The 20,001-nt window shown below is 43.0% G+C and overlaps 1 protein-coding gene across 2 annotated transcripts in view; it reads left to right on the forward strand.

Moving 5' to 3' along the window:
* Positions 1 to 13,661, forward strand: part of CNKSR3 (CNKSR family member 3) — a 101,988-nt gene extending 88,327 nt beyond the window's left edge. Inside the window, exons 9-13 of one of the 2 annotated variants that reach the window (XM_007458728.1) lie at positions 153 to 299; positions 5,590 to 5,714; positions 8,609 to 8,814; positions 9,299 to 9,388; positions 12,149 to 13,514. In XM_007458728.1, coding sequence (XP_007458790.1) covers positions 153 to 299; positions 5,590 to 5,714; positions 8,609 to 8,814; positions 9,299 to 9,388; positions 12,149 to 12,447 — 867 coding nt within the window. In that variant the 3' untranslated portion in view covers positions 12,448 to 13,514. Of the gene's footprint in view, positions 1 to 152; positions 300 to 5,589; positions 5,715 to 8,608; positions 8,815 to 9,298; positions 9,389 to 12,148 lie in introns of both variants that reach the window. The other variant, XM_007458729.1, reaches the window with a different exon arrangement.
* Positions 13,662 to 20,001: the final 6,340 nt, after the last annotated feature.

Consider the following 20,001-nt stretch of genomic DNA (forward strand, 5'->3'; position numbering starts at 1 on the left):
GTCCAATTTTCCATAATTTTAAGCAGTGCTAGGATGAACAGATTTGTGTCTACCTATTTGCTCATAGCTGATTTCCTTGAGATAAATTCATAGGGGTTTGAGTTTTCGTTATTCATGAGCAAGTGCCCTCTCCTCATTTTCTTTCCTTGAAGGTGGGATGGCAGCTAAAAAATCTGGTGAGAAAGTTGAGAGAGAATCCTACAGGAGTTGTGTTACTGCTTAAGAAGCGGCCCACGAGTTCCTTCAACTTCACTCCCGCCCCCCTGAAAAACCTACGATGGAAGCCGCCTCTGGTCCAGGTACTGTCACTGGTTGAAATCTTTCCTCTGGCATCGGAGCAAGAACAATGTCCAATATCCGATTTGTCTCCAAAAAGAAAGACTACACTTTGATTGGTTTCAGGAGCTTGTGCATGGATAATTGTCCTATAATCTTACTTATATGAAAATAGCCATGCTGGATTTGCATTGAACAGTATGGCAGCCACTAGCCACCAGTGTCTATTTCAACAATTAAAATGAAAGCTTCAGTTCCTCGGTCTCAGCGGCCACATTTCAGTGCTTGGTAGCCACTTGGTGGCGAGTGGCTGCCAGCACTACAGAAAGTTCCTTCTGGTCCTTTTCCTCTCTCGTTTCACACACGTGCTCACATAAAGGAATCCAGTTTGACCGCTGATCTTAGAGAGACCCGCATGGGGTTGAGTCCTCAGCATGGTTTAAAAAGGCAGGGGTGTGGAGCCCACCCAGCGGGGAGCTGTATCACTCCGTTGTTTAGATTTGGCAGTCTGGGGTGATAATAAAAAGCGCACTGGTCTTTAGTGAGTTTTATTATTTAAGTTCTCTACAAACAGTGCACTCCTTACCGCCTACACCTGGCTGGACCATGCACCCTGAGCAACCTCTTCCTTATGTCATCGGTTCTTAGTGTTTAATTCCTAAATCATGAATGAAAAGCAATCACATTTTAGTGCCCTTTCATAAGATTGAGATTTGCCATTTATATGTAACTTTCTGTGATTTTATTGTACATCTTCAAATGGAAGGAACAGCAGTGGTCTCAAGCCATCAATTTGGACACTTCGTGATACACAGAGCACTGGAAATATGCCTATGTGTGTACCTTAGGGCTGTGGAGGCACATAAAAATAAAGACCAGGATGTGGAGGGTGGAGCCAGGAAGGGGCACATAATTAAGTTCACTTTTTAAATAATAATGGGACACATCAATCACACCCCAGCTGCTTCTGTTTGGATGGCTCAGTATAAGGGGCACCATCTTTCAGTGGTTTTGGAATTCTCAGAGTGTGTTAAGTAACGTCGAAGAGGTCTTCACTGATGGTTGATGGAGTGCTTGCCACACAGCAGCTCTATCAGCTCCTTGGTGCAGGGGCGTAAATGTTAGGTTCTGAAGAAGGGGTGGTGGGTATGGACAGGTAGGTGAAGGAGCCTCCTCCTGAGGAGGTGGGAGCCCTTTGGAGCCTGGGAAACTAGGTGGGATTTGGGAGGCAGATGGGAGGCTGTTTGGTGGGGGAGAGGAGCGCTGTTCTTCAGACACACGCCCGCCAACCAAGGATGTGCTGCCATCAGGGAAGGGCGGTGCCCAGACAAGGTTTCCTAGAAGCAGAGTGTGTGACAGACATTCTTGTGAAAGCGATTTAGTGCCTGTGCTCCAGGTAAAGCTTGTCCGGGAGGGAGGGAGGCAGAATAAGAAGGGGAAGCCAGCAGATGCTCTCTCAGGTAGAGTTCAGTCTTGGCCTGTTACCCAGGTGTAACCACACAGCACGGGCACTGGTAGCTGTACTCGGGGTGGCAGCTGTCCGCTGAGGACAGTTTTCCAGAGAAGGGGGCAGCCGTGAGCTTTTAGCAACAGACACTCACAGCAGCCGGGTTCACTGACTGACCAAGGGCTCTGGGTAGACACCACAGCGCTCCTGTAAGAATAAGTAGACCAGACTCTCTGGGGCAGAGGGTGGGAGAGAAAGCTGGACCAGTGGACTGAGCTGGATGGGTGGGTCTAGAGTCCCAGGCTAAGGAGTATGGACTTCATCTCACAGGTAATTTTTGTCAACAGGTTGACAGTTGATTTTTACACTAATATTTGCATCAGTTTGCTAGGGCCACTGTAGCAAAGTACCAATGACAGGGTGACAGAAACAAAAGTTTATTCCTTCAAAAGTCTGGAGGCTAGAAGTCTCAGATCAAGGTTAGCTTCTTCCAGGGTCTCTCTCCTTGGCTTGCAGATGACCGTCTTCTCCCTGTCTTCATGTGGTCTTTCCTCTGTGTGTCTGTGTCCTGATCTCCTCTTCTTATAGGGACACCAGTCATACTGGGTTACGGCCCACCCATATGACCTCGTATTATTTTTTTAAATTTTTATTTATTTAATTTTTTTGGTGCGGGGGGAATGCGTGCTATGGGGCATGTGGGATCTTAGTTGCCTGACCCAGGGATCAAACCTGCGCCCCCTGCAGTGAAAGTGCAGAGTCTTAACCACTGGACCACCAGGGAATTCCCACATGACCTCATTTTATTTATTTATCTATTTATTTATCTATTTATTTATGTATTTATTTACTTTCTGCGGTACACGGGCCTCTCACTGTTGTGGCCTCTCCCGTTGCGGAGCACAGGCTCCGGACGCGCAGCCTCAGCGACCATGGTTCACGGGCCCAGCCGCTCCGCGGCATGTGGGATCTTCCCGGACCGGGGCACGAACCCGTGTCCCCTACATCAACAGGCGGACTCTCAACCACTGCGCCACCAGGGAAGCCCCCTCATTTTAAATTAAACGTGTCTTTAAAAATCCTATCTCCAAAGTACAGTCACATTCTGAACTACTCGGGGTTTGGGCGACACAGTTTAGCCCATGATACTACCTAAACACGAGAAACACCAGTTGGGAGCTGTTACATGTATAGGTGATGGGTAATGTGGTTCTGGGCGAGGCTGGGACGGGGCAATTCTAGTGAAAGACTAATGCAAGAGGCCATTTGGAGGAAGCATCAAGAGGACTCACAAAGCAGCACAGCACAGTGGACAGGAAGGGGCCCCGGAGTTGAACTCCGTGAGTCCAAATCCCACCTCTGCCACATCTTAGCTGTGGGACCTCAGATACGTATTTAGTATTTCTGAATCTCACTCCTAATTACTCATGTCGACAGCGAAGGTTTTGGGGTAGGGGTGAGGAAGGTAGGCAAGGCAAGGAAGAAGCAGATGTGAAATGTGGCAGTGAACCTGGGTGGCAATACCAGTGACAAAAATTAGAATGTCAGGAAAGAGCCATCTGGAAGGCAGAGATGATAGGTCTTCTGGGCAGCACTGAGTTTGAAGTGACAGGAAAATTCAGGTGGACGTGTTCAGAAGGGAAGTGAAAATTATATCTAAGTATAGGCTAGAGTTAGTTCCTTGACCTATGGAAATTCACTTAAGAAGGGGCATGCTTCCTTTTTCTTTGGTTTTGTCTATCTTCCTGTCCGGTTCCACTAACTGTGCAATTTGGGGGAAGAGGTGAAGGTGAGGCATGAGACACCTAGCTTTGCTTCTGACCCAGGGAGGGAAAACCGTCAAAAGGTAGAGGCCGTTTTACAGCTTAGCTATTAGGCACCTGGTGATGTGTCCAGGATATTTTCAGAACGTGAACTTTGGTAGGCCAGTCCTCCATACAGTTTTCTCAGCCCCTGCCCTGGCTGTTGCCCTGTGTGTCATTCTTCAGGGGTCTGTATGCCTGGGTGCCCACTTCTGCTGGGAGAACTAGAGCATCTTTAGTTCTTGTCAACATCATTCATGTTGTCACTGAAAGGCTGTTCTTCACTCTGTTTTTAGGCCACAATCCTGGTAAACAAGGGTTATTGATTTAGAAGTAACCATCAGTGTTGGAGTTTTCGGAAAATGCCTGTTCTATGGAAATGCTCCAGTTTTCTTCTGTTTCTATTTGTTGAGGGCCTGGGTCCTGGCCCCATGTTTTCAGACATTGTCCAAGATTGTCAGAATGAGATGTGGATCAATTACATAGTTCGGAAAGTTGACAGACTGTGGTGTATGCTCTAGGAGACTGTTTCCCTGTGCCTCGGCATCTCTCCCCAAAATGGGGCTGTCTCTCTGTGAGCACCGGCTACTACCGTCCTCCCAAACCCTTAGACTCCCATTCCCACTCTCACTTCCAGGAGATAGGGGGTCTTCCATCCGTCACCACCTGGGCTGGATAGGGCGTAGGTGTCCTTTTATTACTCCCCGGGGTCTAGCACTGTCCTCACGTGCTGCCTCCCACTGGCCTTCACCCAACATCTTCGTGCCCTGACTCATTTTCTTGTTGTTTCTTTACCAACCAGAAAAGGCCAATCATTGCTGTTAGATTGTAGAAGCGATAGGATTGAAGGTCTCACACAAGATTTTAAAATATTTTTTAAAAGCTGTGTGGATTTTAAATTTAAAAAATTAACTTGTGTGTATGTGTATAATACTAAATTAGACAGCATAAGGTTGGGTACTTACTATGCGACGAGCCCTGTGCTAAGCCCGTTACATGTATTACGTTACCTAATTCTCACAGCTACCCTGTGTTGCTACTATCTTTGTCCCTGTTTATTCCCATTCTATAGAAGGGGCACAGAGAAGTTGAGTGATTTGCCTGGAAGATACACACCTAATCAGAGGTATAACCAAGATTGCACCCAGGCAGTCCGAATTCCGAGCCCATACTCCTAGTGAGTGGTAGCATTGTTAGTAATTAGTGTGAACTAACTCATTCTGTCCTCACTGCAGCCTTACGTGAGAGGCATTGTCAGTATGGCTGTTTTTCAGAGGAGGAAACTAAGGCTTGGGAGTTTAAGTGATTTGCTCAGAGCTGGAATTCTAACCTGCCTGACACCTGGCTCCTGGGCCTCTGCCTTTCTTTCACTATGCACCTAGGCTTTCAGAACTCTTGGTGAATGGTTTATATATACAATGGAATACCACTCAGCCATAAAAAAGAATGAAATAATGCCGTTTGCAGCAACATGGAAGTACCTAGAGATTATCATACTAAGTGAAGTAAGTCAGACAGAGACAAATACCATATGGTACCACTCATTCGTGGAATCTAAAAAATGATGCAAATGAGCTTATTTACAAAACAGAAACAATCTCACAGACAGAAAACAAACTTATGGTTACCAAAGTGGGGAGGGAGGGAGGGATAAATTAGGAGTTTGGGATTAACAGATACACACTACTATATATAAAATAAAAAGGTCCTACTGTATAGCACAGGGAACTATATTCAATACCTTATAATAACCTTTAATAGAAAAGCATCTGAAAAAGAATAAGTACATATATATATATATATATATATATATATATACACACAACTGTATCATTTTGCTGTACACCTGAAACTAACACAACATTGTAAATCAACCATACTTCAAAAAAACAAAAAAACTCTCGGTACATTTTGAGTGTCTCAAAGCAGAATACACGTTGGATGTTGCCAGTAGCTGCAGACACACAAATGACCTGGGCCCCTGTTTACCCAGGGGCTGGTGTTGGTTTTGGGGAGAACGATCTCCGAGGTAACGTTCTCGCTTTTACACTTACTCCCTTTCAGACCTCGCCTCCGCCCACGACCACTCAGTCCCCGGACAGCACGATGGATGCCTCACTGAAAAAGGAGAAGCCAGCCATCCTGGATCTTTATATCCCTCCTCCACCGACCGTTCCCTACTCCCCCCGGTATGTCGGTGCCCATTTCTGTGGTGTGCACGTCTCCTTGCGTGGAGGTGCTAGTGGTGGTGTGAAGACCACGAGTATCTCGAGAGGAGACGCTGCTGACACTCCAGTGTGTTGGGGATGAGTCTTGAATCCACCGTCAAAAAGTATCGCCCTGGGTGTGGGCGTTGGGGAATGGGTGAAGGGGGGTCGAAAAGGACAGACTTCCAGTTACAGGCGAAGTCCTGGGGGTGTAACGTACAGCACGGTGACTGTTGTTAACAATGTTGTGTATCTTTCGAAGTTGCGGAGAGAGTAGATCTTAAAAGTGCTCATCACAGGAGAGCAAGAATTGGGAACCACGTGTGATAATTGTTTTGCCGTACATACGTAAATCATTACGTTGTACCTCTGAAATGAATACAGTGTTATATGTCGATTATATCTCAATGGAACCAGGGGTAGGGGAAGTGTGATCCTTTAGGGGGAAGTGTAGGAACAGATCTAGTTTTATGGGCCTTGAAGCCAGCCAGTATGATGGGGAGGGGGCTGATGAAAGCATGTGCTCTCGGGGACTGCATTGTTTTAATTCTTCACTGGGCATTGAAGTTTCATCAGCTACACGGTAAATTCATCTCTGGTGCAGAAGATAATAAATATTTCTGTGAGGTTGATTAAAGTTACAGTTTTATTTTGCTGAGAGGGATGTGTTCTTCGTAGGACTTAAAAAATGTGAAAATAGGTGTGGATGGGCCATGTGTGTTTATGTGTGTGTGTCTATTACAAATTCTTCAGGATCATTACTTGCTTAATGGCTATCTTAAATGTTTATGGTAAAATGAGGACAGTTATGCTAGATGTTATATAGGGGGTGATTAAGGTATGAAAATATAGGCTTATTTATATCATCTTACATATTTACATATGCTGGTAAAAGTAGAGAATCTGGCTCGTTTATGAAACGTACATTTACTGAGCGTTGGGCCTGATTTACCATCTTATGCAAAACAGATGTAGTTCTTGCCCCCAGAGAACTGCCAATATCTTAGTCAACTGTTCAAGAATAAATTGAGAAATACTTAATCATGCTGTAATATTTCATAAGACACAGTTTGGACTGAACTTACAGTGACTTTTCACTTCAGGGTGGAGTTTTTCATTTGTTTGTTTTTGTTTTAAGCTGCGCTCTTTGCTTCTGCTGTGTTTCTTTCCTGGGCACAAAGAAAAATTAGTGGCATTTTCCTCTTCCTTGAGTCTTGGTTTGCCCAGAAGTTATTATAGCATGTAGAGCACTGGCTGCGGTGATCAGGGGCTTTCTGGTTGGTAGACCAGGCTCTTCCCTGTATTCACAGACCAGAGTCCTGTGGTCGCGAGATCTGAATTGTGTTTAAAATTACAAGGAGTTGTTGCTTTTGCACATAGAGAGCAGAGGGTTTCACTGATAGAACAAACCAGTGTGTGGACTGTTCTATCAGAAACTGTAGGCTGTAGGGAGGATGGCCCCGACTCCCCTAATCCTGAATAGTTTTGTCTGGGTCTCAGTGAGGGGTCACAGGAGCTGTGGTAAGAAGGGTATGTACGTAGTAAAGGTGAAAGGGATCTGGCGCTTCGCTTCTATTGGGGGAAACACGTGGGCACACGCACACCATTAATGAAGGATATTTTATTTTATTTTTTTTAAATTTATTATTTACTTATTTATTTTTGGCTGTGTCGGGTCTTAGTGGATCTTGTGGCACGCGGGATCTTCGTTGAAGCACGTGGGATCTTTCGTTGTAACGCGGGCTTCTCTCTAGTTGTGGCGTGCGGGTTTTCTCTCTCTAGTTGTGGCGCACAGGCTCCAGAGCATGTGGGCTCTGTAGTTTGCAGCACGCAGCCTCTCTAGTCGAGGCGCGCGAGCTCAGTAGTTGCGGCGCGAGGGCTTAGTTGCCCCGCGGCGTGTGAGATCTTAGTTCCCTGACCAGGGGTCGAACCCGCATCCCCTGCATTGGAAGGTGGGTTCTTTACCACTGGACCACCAGGGAAGTCACTGAAGCATATTTTATTAGGAATGAAATGTGCAGATGGTCACAGAGAACAAGTGGTGAGTCATGAAAGCTTTGTGAATGGGGAAGTTATATGCCAGGTTTAAAAGTATAGAAGAAGGTAGATTCATGGTGGGGAAAGGTCATGCAGGCAGCAGGCTCACTGGGAATACCAATAGGCAAGGCTGATCCTTAGACTGGTTTTGAACTCAGTGGATTCTGGGTTGATTCTAGTAGTTTTGCAATGAGCCCCTAATGGAATTCACTCAGTGCCAAAAATTTAACCAGCTGGTAATCTGGACTCAGCTAAAATTAATTTTAAGTTTTATTATAAGCTGACATTTAGAAAGAATGAAGTTGCCAGCAGTGGTCCACTTTTTGCTGGTTTCTGTACTTTGTTTAGAAAATAGACACTTTCCGTTGGCCAGTCTAAAGGCCCCTTTGTAATTTTGGACATCATTTTCAAATCTAACAACTGCCATCACACATCAAGTGTCTTCTTTGCTGGATCTTGGCAAAGATACTACTCTTGGCATGAGAAAAACGGTTCAGTAGATCATACCTTCACTTGTGGTGTCTGTAGTCAGGAGGAGATTCAACTCTAGGGCAGATGTACAGGAAAACCAGAGCTAGCCTTCCAAGATATATGTACAAATATGAAAAGAAAAAAAAAATCTCATTTTCTCTTATTTAGTAGGATCATGGTATTCACTCTTATTTAATAGGATCTCTATGTATTTGAGAAGCAACTGTGATTGAAAAAGTGTTGCTTTTTCCTCCAGAGGGAAAGGAGGATTTGTTTTCTTCTGTGTGCTAGAAGCAGAATGTATCCTATAATTCTTTAGTGTGAGAGGATCTTCGTAAGCAACTTAATTATTGCCCTCTATCTTGCAGGGAAGAGAATGGGAGTTCCCTTTACGGATTCAGTAAATGTAAACAGCCACAGCCTGGCCCTAAGGGTTCTGAGTCCCCCAATTCCTTCCTGGACCAGGAAAGTCGGAGACGGAGATTTACCATCGCTGATTCCGATCAGTTGCCCGGGTATTCTGTGGAAACCAGTATTCTGCCCACAAAAATGAGAGAGAAAACACCATCCTATGGTACGTTGCTGAGAGTTTGTTTTGTTTCTCTTCCCCTCCCCCTTCCTTATTTGGAACTGTTGGATGACTTCGGCAGACTTGAAGGGTAATCCAAGGAAAACATAAACCTCAATGAAATTCTAAGTATGAGACCTTTGTTCATCTTTCTAAAGCTAAGGCTTGTTGAGTCATTACACTGCCTGGCATCCAAGCCCAGCGGGGTGAGATCAGGTTACAGTTTCAACTTTCAGTGCCTGCATTTTAACTTGGAGCTGCTTTGCTCCGTGGACCCACAGACGCAAGTTCAGCATGCCTCTGTCCTAATGGTTTGCTGTGGAAATACAGTGCTTTAAAATACTTTTCTTATTTTTAAACTGTGTTATTTTGCTTATGCTGAAGTGAGTGTGATGTCAGGGTGGGGGAGGGTCTAGTTCTAAATATAGGGAAGGATTCTCTAAAGTCCAAAAACTGTCGGCTTTTCCTTTTCCTTCCCCTCCCTCTGAAGGCAAGCCCCGGCCTTTGTCCATGCCTGCGGATGCGAGCTGGATGGGGATTGTGGACCCTTTTGCTAGACCTCGAAGTCATGGGAGGAAAAGTAAGTTTAACTTAAGCAAACTGAAAAGCACCAAACCTGGAGTCCAAAGCCCAGACCCTCGTTTCAGCCCTTTTGTGCTCTAATGACCATAAAATCATCTTCTCATCTGCAAAATCAGGGGGTGCTGATGGTCCTACGTATGTGTAGAATGGCAGAAATATATATTCCTAGGTAGTGACTGTAAATCTAAATAGTATTGTGTGCTTTAAAAAGGCTGTAGACACTGATGGTCCAATTTCTAAACACATAGAAATACACTATTCGTTAAACAATCTCATCGTCAATTTTATGACTACTATTATTGGGACCTTGATTTTTGACCAACAGACATGGGTGTTTTTCTCCCCAATCCTTCTTGTGTTAGTCCAATTTTATGACTATTGTTATTGGAATCTGTTTGATTTTTGACCAACAGACATGGGTGTTTTTCTCCCCCAATCCTTCTTGTGTTAGAGAGTAACTACGATTGGAAAAGAAACTTGTGTTTAATTTACTCTGTAATCAAAGTTACAGGTGATAACACTTGTCTTTTGAGGAAAATGTTTATAAATAATCTTATTTTTGGCCAGATTACATTCGATTGTCAGGACATCGTAACATTGCTTTTGTGGTGCTGAAACAAAGAGCTGGTGAAAAGTTAGAGAACAGTAGGCCTTAGATTGTAAAAGGAAGAAGAGAAAAGTTCTGGAGGCCTAACTTCCAAAGTGATCAACCCCTGACACTTCCCTGCGACTTGGTAAAGTTTGTCACCTAAGTCCCCAAATCACCTGGGTTACACTAACTTGGAAAAGGGAGAAGTTGGCTTCTAAGGTCCAAGATACCCTTAGTTGACACGAAACTCTGTGGAGCAGACAGCAGGGGGCAGGGCAGTTCTTTGTTTAGATTGAGAAATGTCCACATCTACTTTGCCATTCTTTTCAGCATTTGAAGTCCCCGATTTAGACTTTTATTTCCTTTAAGGTTGAGATATGGGGTGTGGGGGTGGGGAGTGTGAGGTCAGGAAAATGGAAAGATGCTTGACCTCCATCCCACCTTCCACATTTTTTCTGGTGTTATCATTTTAGAAAGAAAGGTACCTGCATAATGGGCAATTAAAAAAAATAACAGCTTTTTTTGAGAGACAACTCGCATACCATAAAGCTCACCCTGTTAAAATGTACGATTCAGTGGTTTTTAGTATATTCATAGAGTTGTGCTAATTCCAGAATATTCTATCACTTCAACAAAAATTGCCTGTAAGCAGTCATTCCTCATTCCCTCCTCCTTCAGCTCCTGGCAACCAAAAATCTTTCTTTTTTTTTTTTTTAACTTTCATAGTCATCTTTTTTTTTTTTTAAATAAATGTATTTATTTTTGGCTGCTTTGGGTCTTCATTGCAGTGCACTGGCTTCTCATTTTGGTGGCTTCTCTTGTTGCGGAGCGCGGGCTCTAGGCACATGGGCTCAGTAGTTGTGGCTCGCGGGCTCTAGAGCGCAGGCTCAGTCGTTGTGGCGCACGGGCTTAGTTGCTCTGCGGCATGTGGGATGTGGGATCTTCCTGGACCAGGGCTCAAACCCACGTCCCCTGCATTGGCAGGCGGATTCTTAACCACGGCGCCACCAGGGAAGCCCTGAAAATCTACTTTCTGTCTCTGGATTTACTTTTTCAAGGCATTTCATATAAATAGACTCCTACAAAATGTGGCTTTTTGACAATGGGCACTTTTTAACGTAACTTTTCCCCTTTGATTACAGAAACAAAACAAATTGTTGGAAAACCTCTAGAAGGTACGAGAAAACTAATCTGTAATCTGCTTCCCCAGCCTAGAAATAATCGCTCTGAATGTTTTGTGTATCTCCTAGTTGTTCCTATATTTACGAATTATACGCTTAGAAAAATGTGCAAAATGGAATAGATAGATATTCAGTAATACTATGAAAGGGGAATGTTAACAGGTGTATTTTTGGTAATAGCTGCATTAGTAATCCATCTTATGGCAATAGCACCTCTTCATTCAGTCCGCTGTGGTTGAGCATTTAGGTTATCTGTGTTTTCCCCCGCAATTGTTAATATTGCTTCAATAAGCATCTTGTACGTAGTTCATTGTCCGTTTTTAAAAGTGGAATTTCTGGGTCAAAAGAATGCTACATGTTGCCAGGGTGCCCTGCATTTTATGTTTCTATTCAGTTTCTTACCCCCCTGCCCCCCATCCCAGGGGGTCTACTGGCTTTTAGGGTGGGATCATTCTTCCTTCTCCAGAAGTGTCCCAAGCCTTGCAGAGCATTAAAATCTTTGAACCCCATCCATTAAAGGTGAAGAGTGCCTGCCCTGCATTCAGAGTGATAACCAAAGGCATCCCACATCCTAAATGCTCCTGAGGGATGCTCGGGAATAAGAACCACAGTTCCAGGGGCATGTGCTCTGGGCTGCAGGCATTGAGCAGGGACAGATGTGGAAGGACTGATAGAATTATAAGATTTTCTCTCTTTGGTTTTTTGATTTCAAGTGAAATTATGAAAATTCTACACTGATTAAAAAGTGTGGGCTCTCTGATTCTGCTCTGCCCCTGTGTTCCCTCTCAGATGGAAAAACAGCCTGAAGTGTGCACCTACCTCTTCTGTTTCTGCTTTCTCAGCACCCAGTGGTGCGGGCCTGGCCGCCTCGGGGGGCCTGGTAGCCCATCCCTGGGAGGAGGGCAGGGTGTGCTGCCACCTTCAGAGGCAGCCCCATGCAGAGGATGGGTATTTTAACGGACTACTTGTGGGCTTTGTCTGAAAACAGGTGAGGACGGCCTTTGCCGGTATTTCAGTAATGAGCGGATCTCTCCGATCATCGAAGAAAGGTCATCCCCCCCATACCGTTTCTCAAGGCCCACGACCGAGAGGCAGCTGGTCCGAGGTGCAGACTACATCCGAGGCAGCAGGTGCTACATCAGTTCAGATCTCCACAGCAGCGCCACAATTCCATTCTCGGAGGAAGGGACCAAAAAGAAAGCCAGCTCCTCGGCAGCCAAGTCCTCTGCTCCAGAACCGTCCCTGCTGGTCAGCTGGTTTACTCGCCTGAAACTGTTGACTCACTGAGCCCTGCGTTCCCGGGAGCCCTCCCTGTCTCCTGCTACCAAGTGCCTTACTTCCTCAATCAGCAACTTGTTCTGATTTTCATCCACAGTATTATGCAGCGACCATATGCGATTTCGTGGGTTTTCTTTTTTCTTTCTTTTTTTTTTTAGAAAGTTGTATACTGCACTTGGAATTTTGAAGTCATTGGATGGGAACAAATCCAGAGAATCTTAGATGCTGGCTTATGGAGGCCAAAGGAGAGAAATGGGGAGAGTCCGCTTTTTTTTGCTTCCTTAAGAGAACGCGGAGACACACTCCCTAAACCAGAGCCTTGGCCAGGAATGTTATCGTCATTATGAGGATCTGGGCCATTGTTCTTTTTAGCGGGGGGTGGGACTGCAGTTGGTGGCCAGTGTCACACAGATGTGTTGGTTTTTGGTCCAATTTCTTCACCTGAAAAAGCCAGTGGAGAAAACAGTTTTGTTTTGATTTTTCAGGCTACATACCACAGGTGTAAGTGTAGCAGCTTTGACTTTGAAATAACACGTGGGAAGCATCTGATGCTCTTTCAGAGCAGAGGTTTGAGTGTAGGCCAGTTACACTTAGTTAATGCCCTTTTCAGAACAGTCTCAGTGTAAGTCAGTTAATACAGAAACACGTGAAAATGTTTAGATAGGGCTTACTACACACAAAGAAGTTTATGGTTATTTGTGAAGGGTGTTGTATATTATTGTCTTTAAGGGAAAAGAAGCTATAAGATTTGCTGACAGCCAAAGTATCGTTGAGAAAAATGAAGCAACCATACTTAGGTTTATGAGAGAGACATCAGTTTGCATTTTGACCTGTTCAGTGACTGTCTTCTAGAAAAGAATGGACAGTGCTTCAAAATTGTACACATTTTGCTAATTAGAAATCTCTTGGAAAATGTCACGGTCACTCATTTTCAACTAGCATCAGGTATTTTGGAAAAGTGTGTCTGGATATTAACTCTTGTTTAAACTGAATGTATGATATTTTGCTAGAATGGAAAAGTACTATCTTGTTAATTTAAGTGTTTTAAATATAGTTGTATATTTTTCTTACTCTTAGTCACATGTAATTGATATATTTCTGTTTTGTGTCCTACATGAAAAAAGTGTTCAAAATGTTTTCAGGTTTACCAGTGACCACCTTGGCTGTTGCCACTGTGGGCACTATTGTTAAAAAAACAAAATAAACCCTCCCAACCATTTTAGGATTTTATGCATTAGAAATGGGGGTGTTGAGGGAGCGTGTGTAAAGTAAAATTACATTTGGAGAATTTTCTGAGCTATATCCCTGGGCAAAGCTGGTATCTCCTATTCAAAAATATCTTCCCCTCACCCCTTGAATTGTCTACTTTGCTGAACTGCCTGAAATTGGAGATTGCTTGGGGTTAACATCTTCCTTGTAAAATGCCTCTGGTGGGACTTCCCTGGCGGTCCAGTGGTTAAGACTCCATGCTTCCAATGCAGGGGGTGCAGGTTCAATCCCTGGTCGGGGAACAAAGATCCCACGTGCTGCACGTTGCGGGCAAAATATTAAAAAAAAAAAAAAAAAAAAAAAAAGCCTCTGGTGGGGTTAAGGGAGCTGGCAACCACTCGCATATTAGTGTGAATGAATTCAGTCAGGCTGTTTTCCTGTCAACCGACCCCCAAGGGAACTGCAATGAAGATATAGTTGTTTCATGGGGAATGAAAAGGGGTTTGGCCAGTGGAGGAGAGAATAGGCTTGGAATGCGTGATTCATTGGGTGCTTGACACTATAGTATAAGGGCAGAGCAGGGTCGGGGAAGTCTGGTAACAGGGCACTGATGTGACTAGGAGGGACTATGAAAAAGCGGGGAGAGCCAGCCCTCGCCCTCTGACTGTTAGCGTGGCCCAGAAAATGGGGTGGCAACTCTTCCTCTCACCCTTCCTCTTACTCTCCAGATCACTCTCAGATCCCCTGAGTAATGAGTTTAGTGGTTTTGGAGGTCTTAGCTGGAGGTCAGCCCCTTTTCTGTGGAGTGAATGTCCTTTGTGATCAAATGACCATCCTCAAATGAATTTTCAGTGCCCAACTCAAGTACAGTAACTGTGCCCAATCAGTGTTTCTCAGACTGTTCCCTGAAGTCCTAAGGGGAGGCCACAGAAGTTTCTGGGTTCTCTACCTTCAATCAGCCTCCACCCCTTCATTTTTATTTTTATTTGGGATTTTCTCCTGAAATGTGTTTGAGAAATAGATTGCTGCTTAAAGAAGTTTCTATGTATCTTTACTGTTGACATATATAATTAGTAGTTTAATGCTAATTTCTTAGAAATTAATGGAAACTGCTTGCCTCAGTAATAATCCAGGGTTAATGGTAGACATGTGTGAACATATGAAGATGTAGAATGACACTTTTTGACATGATCCTTTAAAACAGTGATTTTTGATTACTACCAGACCCAACTCAACACTAACCCTTTTTTATAGTAAATATTTTATAATATCACTACAGTCATCAAATGAAATTCATGGATGATAAAACCTTCTTTCATACATAAGAGCATCATCCCTATTTGCTGTTCCAAAATGAAATAGGTACTATAACTGACCTCTATACATCACCATCAATATAATGTCCTAACTGAACATAAACAAATATACATATATAAATATTTTGTAATGAAATCATTATTTTAATATGTAAATGCTCTAGCATGATTATATTACAAGATGTATGAAATAATGTAACAAAGCACATACTTGTATCTGTATATGAAATCACCATGCCTGTGGCAGCTACACAGGCCTGCTGTGCTGGCAACTCAACGTCAGAAATGGGATTGATGTCAGCAATGCAGTTTTCTAAAATGTGGCCAATTTTTATTTTTTAATTGAACGAACAATTCTTTAAATTCTGTAGTGCTTTACAATTTTTAAAAGTTTCACACACGTGATTTCATATAATCCCATAATAATCCTTTTTTTCCCCTACCCCTATCCTGCCCCTTCTCCTTTCCCTCTCCTGACTGATAACTACTAGTTTCTTCTCTATATCTGTGGATCTGCTTCTTTTTTGCTTTATTCACTGGTTTGTTGTATTTTTTTAGATTCAGCATATACATGATATCATACAGTATTTGTCTTTTTCTGTCTGACTTATTTCACTTAGCATAAAGCCCTCCAGGTCCATCCATGTGGCCACAAATAACAAAATGTCATTCTTTTTTATGGCTGAATAGTATTCCATTATATATATTTTATATATATATATATATATATATATATATATAATATATGTATTGCACATCTTCTTTGTCCATTCATCTGTTGATGGACGCTTAGGTTGCTTCTATACCTTGACAATTGTAAATAATGCTGCTATGAACATTGGGGTGCTTGTATCTTTTTGAATTAGTGTTTATGGTTTTTTTGGATGTATACACAGGAGTGGAATTGCTGGGCCATATGGTAGCTCTAATGCTTAGTTTTTTGAGAAAACTCCATACTGTTTTCCACAGTGGCTGCACCAATTTATATTCCCACCAACACTGTACGAGAGTTCCCTTTACTTAAAATGTGGCCAATTCTTGCTAAGGTTCTAGACAAAACAGAATTCTATAACAGTTATATCCATATAGTGTTTACTGGGTGCCTGGCATTGTTCTAAGTACTTACCTAACAAATTTATGTGGCGGGTGCCACTGTTATTCCCATTTTACATATGAGGGCACAGGGCTGATAGGGCAGAGCTAGGATTAAAATCAAAGCAGTCTAGCTCTGGCAACCTTGTTCATCATCACTTTGCTGTACACTTTCCCTCAGTTTATAGAATAATTGCATTCCTGAAAAATCCAATGCATATTCAAACTGGGCTAGAGGTTCCCTGTATGTTTATATATAAAACAAAATTAGATTCTAATTTTCAACTAAACTCAGATAATTCTAAACTGGCTTTCCATCTACATGAATATTTGGTCGGGCAATTGATAGTTGTGCTGATGGGAGGGGTCTGACCTGTAGAGCTTGTGTAGCATCCGCGTTCCGTCTGTTGAATGCAGATGGTAGCCCTCCTATCATTAGCGCCTCAGAAGCCCTTACAGTTCCAAAACCACATCTAGGGGGCAGTACCATCCCTTTGAGAACAAGTGGTTTAAAAGAAATCCTGTTTCATCTTTGAGTAGAGTTCCAGTCTTCATGTTAAATATTTGTCCATTTTCTGTCTTTACTTCTGTCTCCTCAGTTCTCTCCCCACCACACCGGAAGTTTTAGAACCTGTTTTGTGAGGGTTGTTTTCGTTTTTGTTTTTCCATCTGAAAGTCAAGAAGTTGTTGCCTCCTCTGGCCCAAAGACCATCAGTATTCCCAAGTTTCAGTTTATTAGCCCTCAGAAAACTCTTAAGAGGTATTTACTCTTAACTTTTCATCCCCCAAAGAGCTGGTGTAAGTAAATGTCTTTGACACAAGTATGTTGCTTTTTTGCCACCAGAGGCATAAATGGGATGGCCATGCAGGCCTAATTTGGATGTTTCCACCTATTGAATCTGTGGTTAGTCCTTACAGAGAAGTGGGTCACATTTTGCTCCCACTCCTTTTTTTCGTTTTTTTTTTTTTTTTACTTTTTGTCCTTTAGGTACCATTTTTTTTTTAAACGTCTTTCTTGGAGTATAATTGCTTTACAATGGTGTGTTAGTTTTTGCTTTATAACAAAGTGAATCAGCTGTACATATACATATGTCCCCATATCTCCTCCTCTTGTGTCTCCCTCCCACCCTCCCTATCCCACCCCTCTAGGTGGTCACAAAGCACAGAGCTGATCTCCCTGTGCTATGTGGCTGCTTTATGTACCAGTTTATCTCTTTCAAGTTAGAATGGATTCATCAAATTTGTCTTAAAAGATTAAATCATTTGATGCCTTTACATTACAAGGGGTGACACCTGGCTTCTCATGACAGTGGCACCCAGTCAAGTAGCACCTTCCAAGTGTGCCTGCTCCCCCAACACCCCGCCGCCACCCCGGTACCATCCATGTGATTGAATCTTGTAGCGCTGTAGACAAACGCAGAGCTCGAGTTAATTTAGGAAACACATGCACGACATGCCCATTCTTTTCCTAACCCCAAACATCCAAGACTCACGCAAGCCATGAACATGTTATTTCAGCTGTCAGAGTAATGAAACCAGTAGCCAGGAGGTGCAGGTAATTCAAGATTATTGAAGACACAGCATCTTAGCAGGGCATTTGAGTAGGTGTGTGTGGTTTTTCAAGCTCATATTTTAAAACTGAACATCATTCAAATGAATTGTTTAAAATGACTTCTTGTAATATATTATGAATATACTGGAAAGTCAAAGTAGAATGCCCAGTGAGAGCATAATTGTCAATGCAATAGACAAGGTTATAGAAAGTGTACCTGTCATGTCCTTCTTAGGGTCTGTATCTGTACTCATGTTATTTTCCCAGTGACTGGCTTTAATCAGATTCTCCCATCTCCTGACCTCAGTGCAACTGTCTTTTTTTTTTTTTTTTTTAACATCTTTATTGGGGTATAATTGCTTTACAATGGTGTGTTAGTTTCTGCTTTATAACAAAGTGAATCAGTTATACATATACATATGTTCCCATATCTCTTCCCTCTTGCGTCTCCCTCCCTCCCACCGCAACTGTCTTCTTAACTGCCCACTCTTATGAAGAGAATCACTGCATCATTTCCTTTGGGATGAGACTTCTGCCTGCCACTTCCTTGGAGATTATATGGAAGGTGGGCACCTTGAAAATGAAGAAACTCCATTTGATAGGGCCACTTTTTGGGTTGGCCAATGTCATCTGATTTTATTCACCTTTGGAGTTACCCTGCTTGGGTATTTTTTGGATATATTCTTGCTAATCACCTGGAAGGTGAGTATTTAAAAATCTATTGATTAAAAACTGGATTAAAGAGAACACAAAGCTGACCTTTCCAGTGTTTCTCCTGGATCTGACGGCCCTGGAGTCACTGCGCAGAGGAAGACAGTTCCCAGCCCGGGCTTCATGTCATGCTTGCAGCTGAAGATTACACATGCTCTCCTTTCCCAAGCTTCCTGTTTCTCTGAAAAGTTGTGAAACTGAAGCTGTAGGGGAAAATTAAGAAATAAACCTCAAAGGTATTTTAAAAAGAAGAAGGGCTACATCACCCCTCAAGTCCAGGGATGTTGATATTCTCATCATTTTCTCTCTCCTCGCCTGGAGCGTTGTAAACACTCAGATGTTTGTGAAGGAATGATTTAAAAGGAGAGAACGTTAGGGAAAAACCCCATCTTTTCCTTTGTTCTTCCATTGACTAGACCCATTAAAAAAGATTTCCCATTTAACTTTGTTTTTAGGGTGACAAAGACTGGATTTTAAGATAATCCTTCAGCATTTTGACATATCTCAGTCTGAACATTTTGATTTATCTTAAAGAGAAAAGACTTTAAAAATGAAGTTCAATATGAAGGAATATTGTGCCTGAAGTAAGAAATTGTCCTTTGAATTACGTGGGCGTGGGGTTCTCTTTTCTTACTCATATATACCTTCTCTGTCATTCCGGCTGAGGCCCTGTCAGGATAAGAATGGAGGGATTTCAGGGATTAGTACTACTTTAGAAGTCTTTGCCTTTTGGAAATGCATCCAGTAGTTAGAAGCAGTTGAGGGCTCAGCTTATGAAGTTAGATAATCCAGCTGTCTCACAAGCTCTGTGACTTGAAACAAGTTACTTATCTCTTTGCTCCCCGGTTATCTATGAAACGGGGATAATTATAGAATCTCATTCACAGGCTTATGGGGATTAAATGGGATGATGTTTGTAAGGCCTGTAGGTTAGTCCAGTGGCCAGCACTTAGGAGATGTTGACTCTTGCTGGAACACTCCAGTAGCAGTTTGCTCTGTCTTAACCTTTAGTAAATAAAGCATTCAGAGGTGGCCAGTAGGCTTTCGTCCACAACCAGCAAGATAATGCCATGGCCACACTGTCAGAAGGCGGCTGTGTAGTCCATATCCTGGAAATGTGGCTTTTACTGGTACAAATCTCAGTTACTCAGAAGTTTTGGCTGAGTCAGAACCCCCCAAACGATAAAAGTCTATGATTGGACACACTCAGAATAATAGAGTATTATTTTAATATTGGCTTGATTCGTCAGCAGCATATTTTCCCTCTTTAATCCCCCAACTTTCAACAGAATAATGTATGAAAACAAAAGAAATCTGAGCACTTCCCCATCGCCTAGTTGGCTGAATGACTTTCGCCTCCCATCCCTGGTTTGAAGTGGTACCCCCAGATTTATTTCTGCGTTTCATATTGAAACCGTGCGCCGCAGATTGGAACTTGAACCCACGAGGCCGGGACTCGAACCCGGCCAAAACCCATGATCTTCCAACTGAGATCACACACCTGGTTTCAGGACTTAATGAAGCTCAGGTTCTTGATGTCTCATCACAGAAAGAATCCAGTGAGAGACAAAGCGATAGGTAAGAAGTGGATTTATTTAGAGAGAAACACACTCCACTGAGTGTGGGCCATCCCAGAAGGTGAGAAAGGCACCAAGGTATGAGGTTGTCAGTTTTCATAGGGGT

Source organism: Lipotes vexillifer, unplaced genomic scaffold (genome assembly GCF_000442215.2).
Source record: "Lipotes vexillifer unplaced genomic scaffold, Lipotes_vexillifer_v1.1 scaffold639, whole genome shotgun sequence".
Taxonomy (NCBI): Eukaryota; Metazoa; Chordata; class Mammalia; order Artiodactyla; family Lipotidae; genus Lipotes; species Lipotes vexillifer.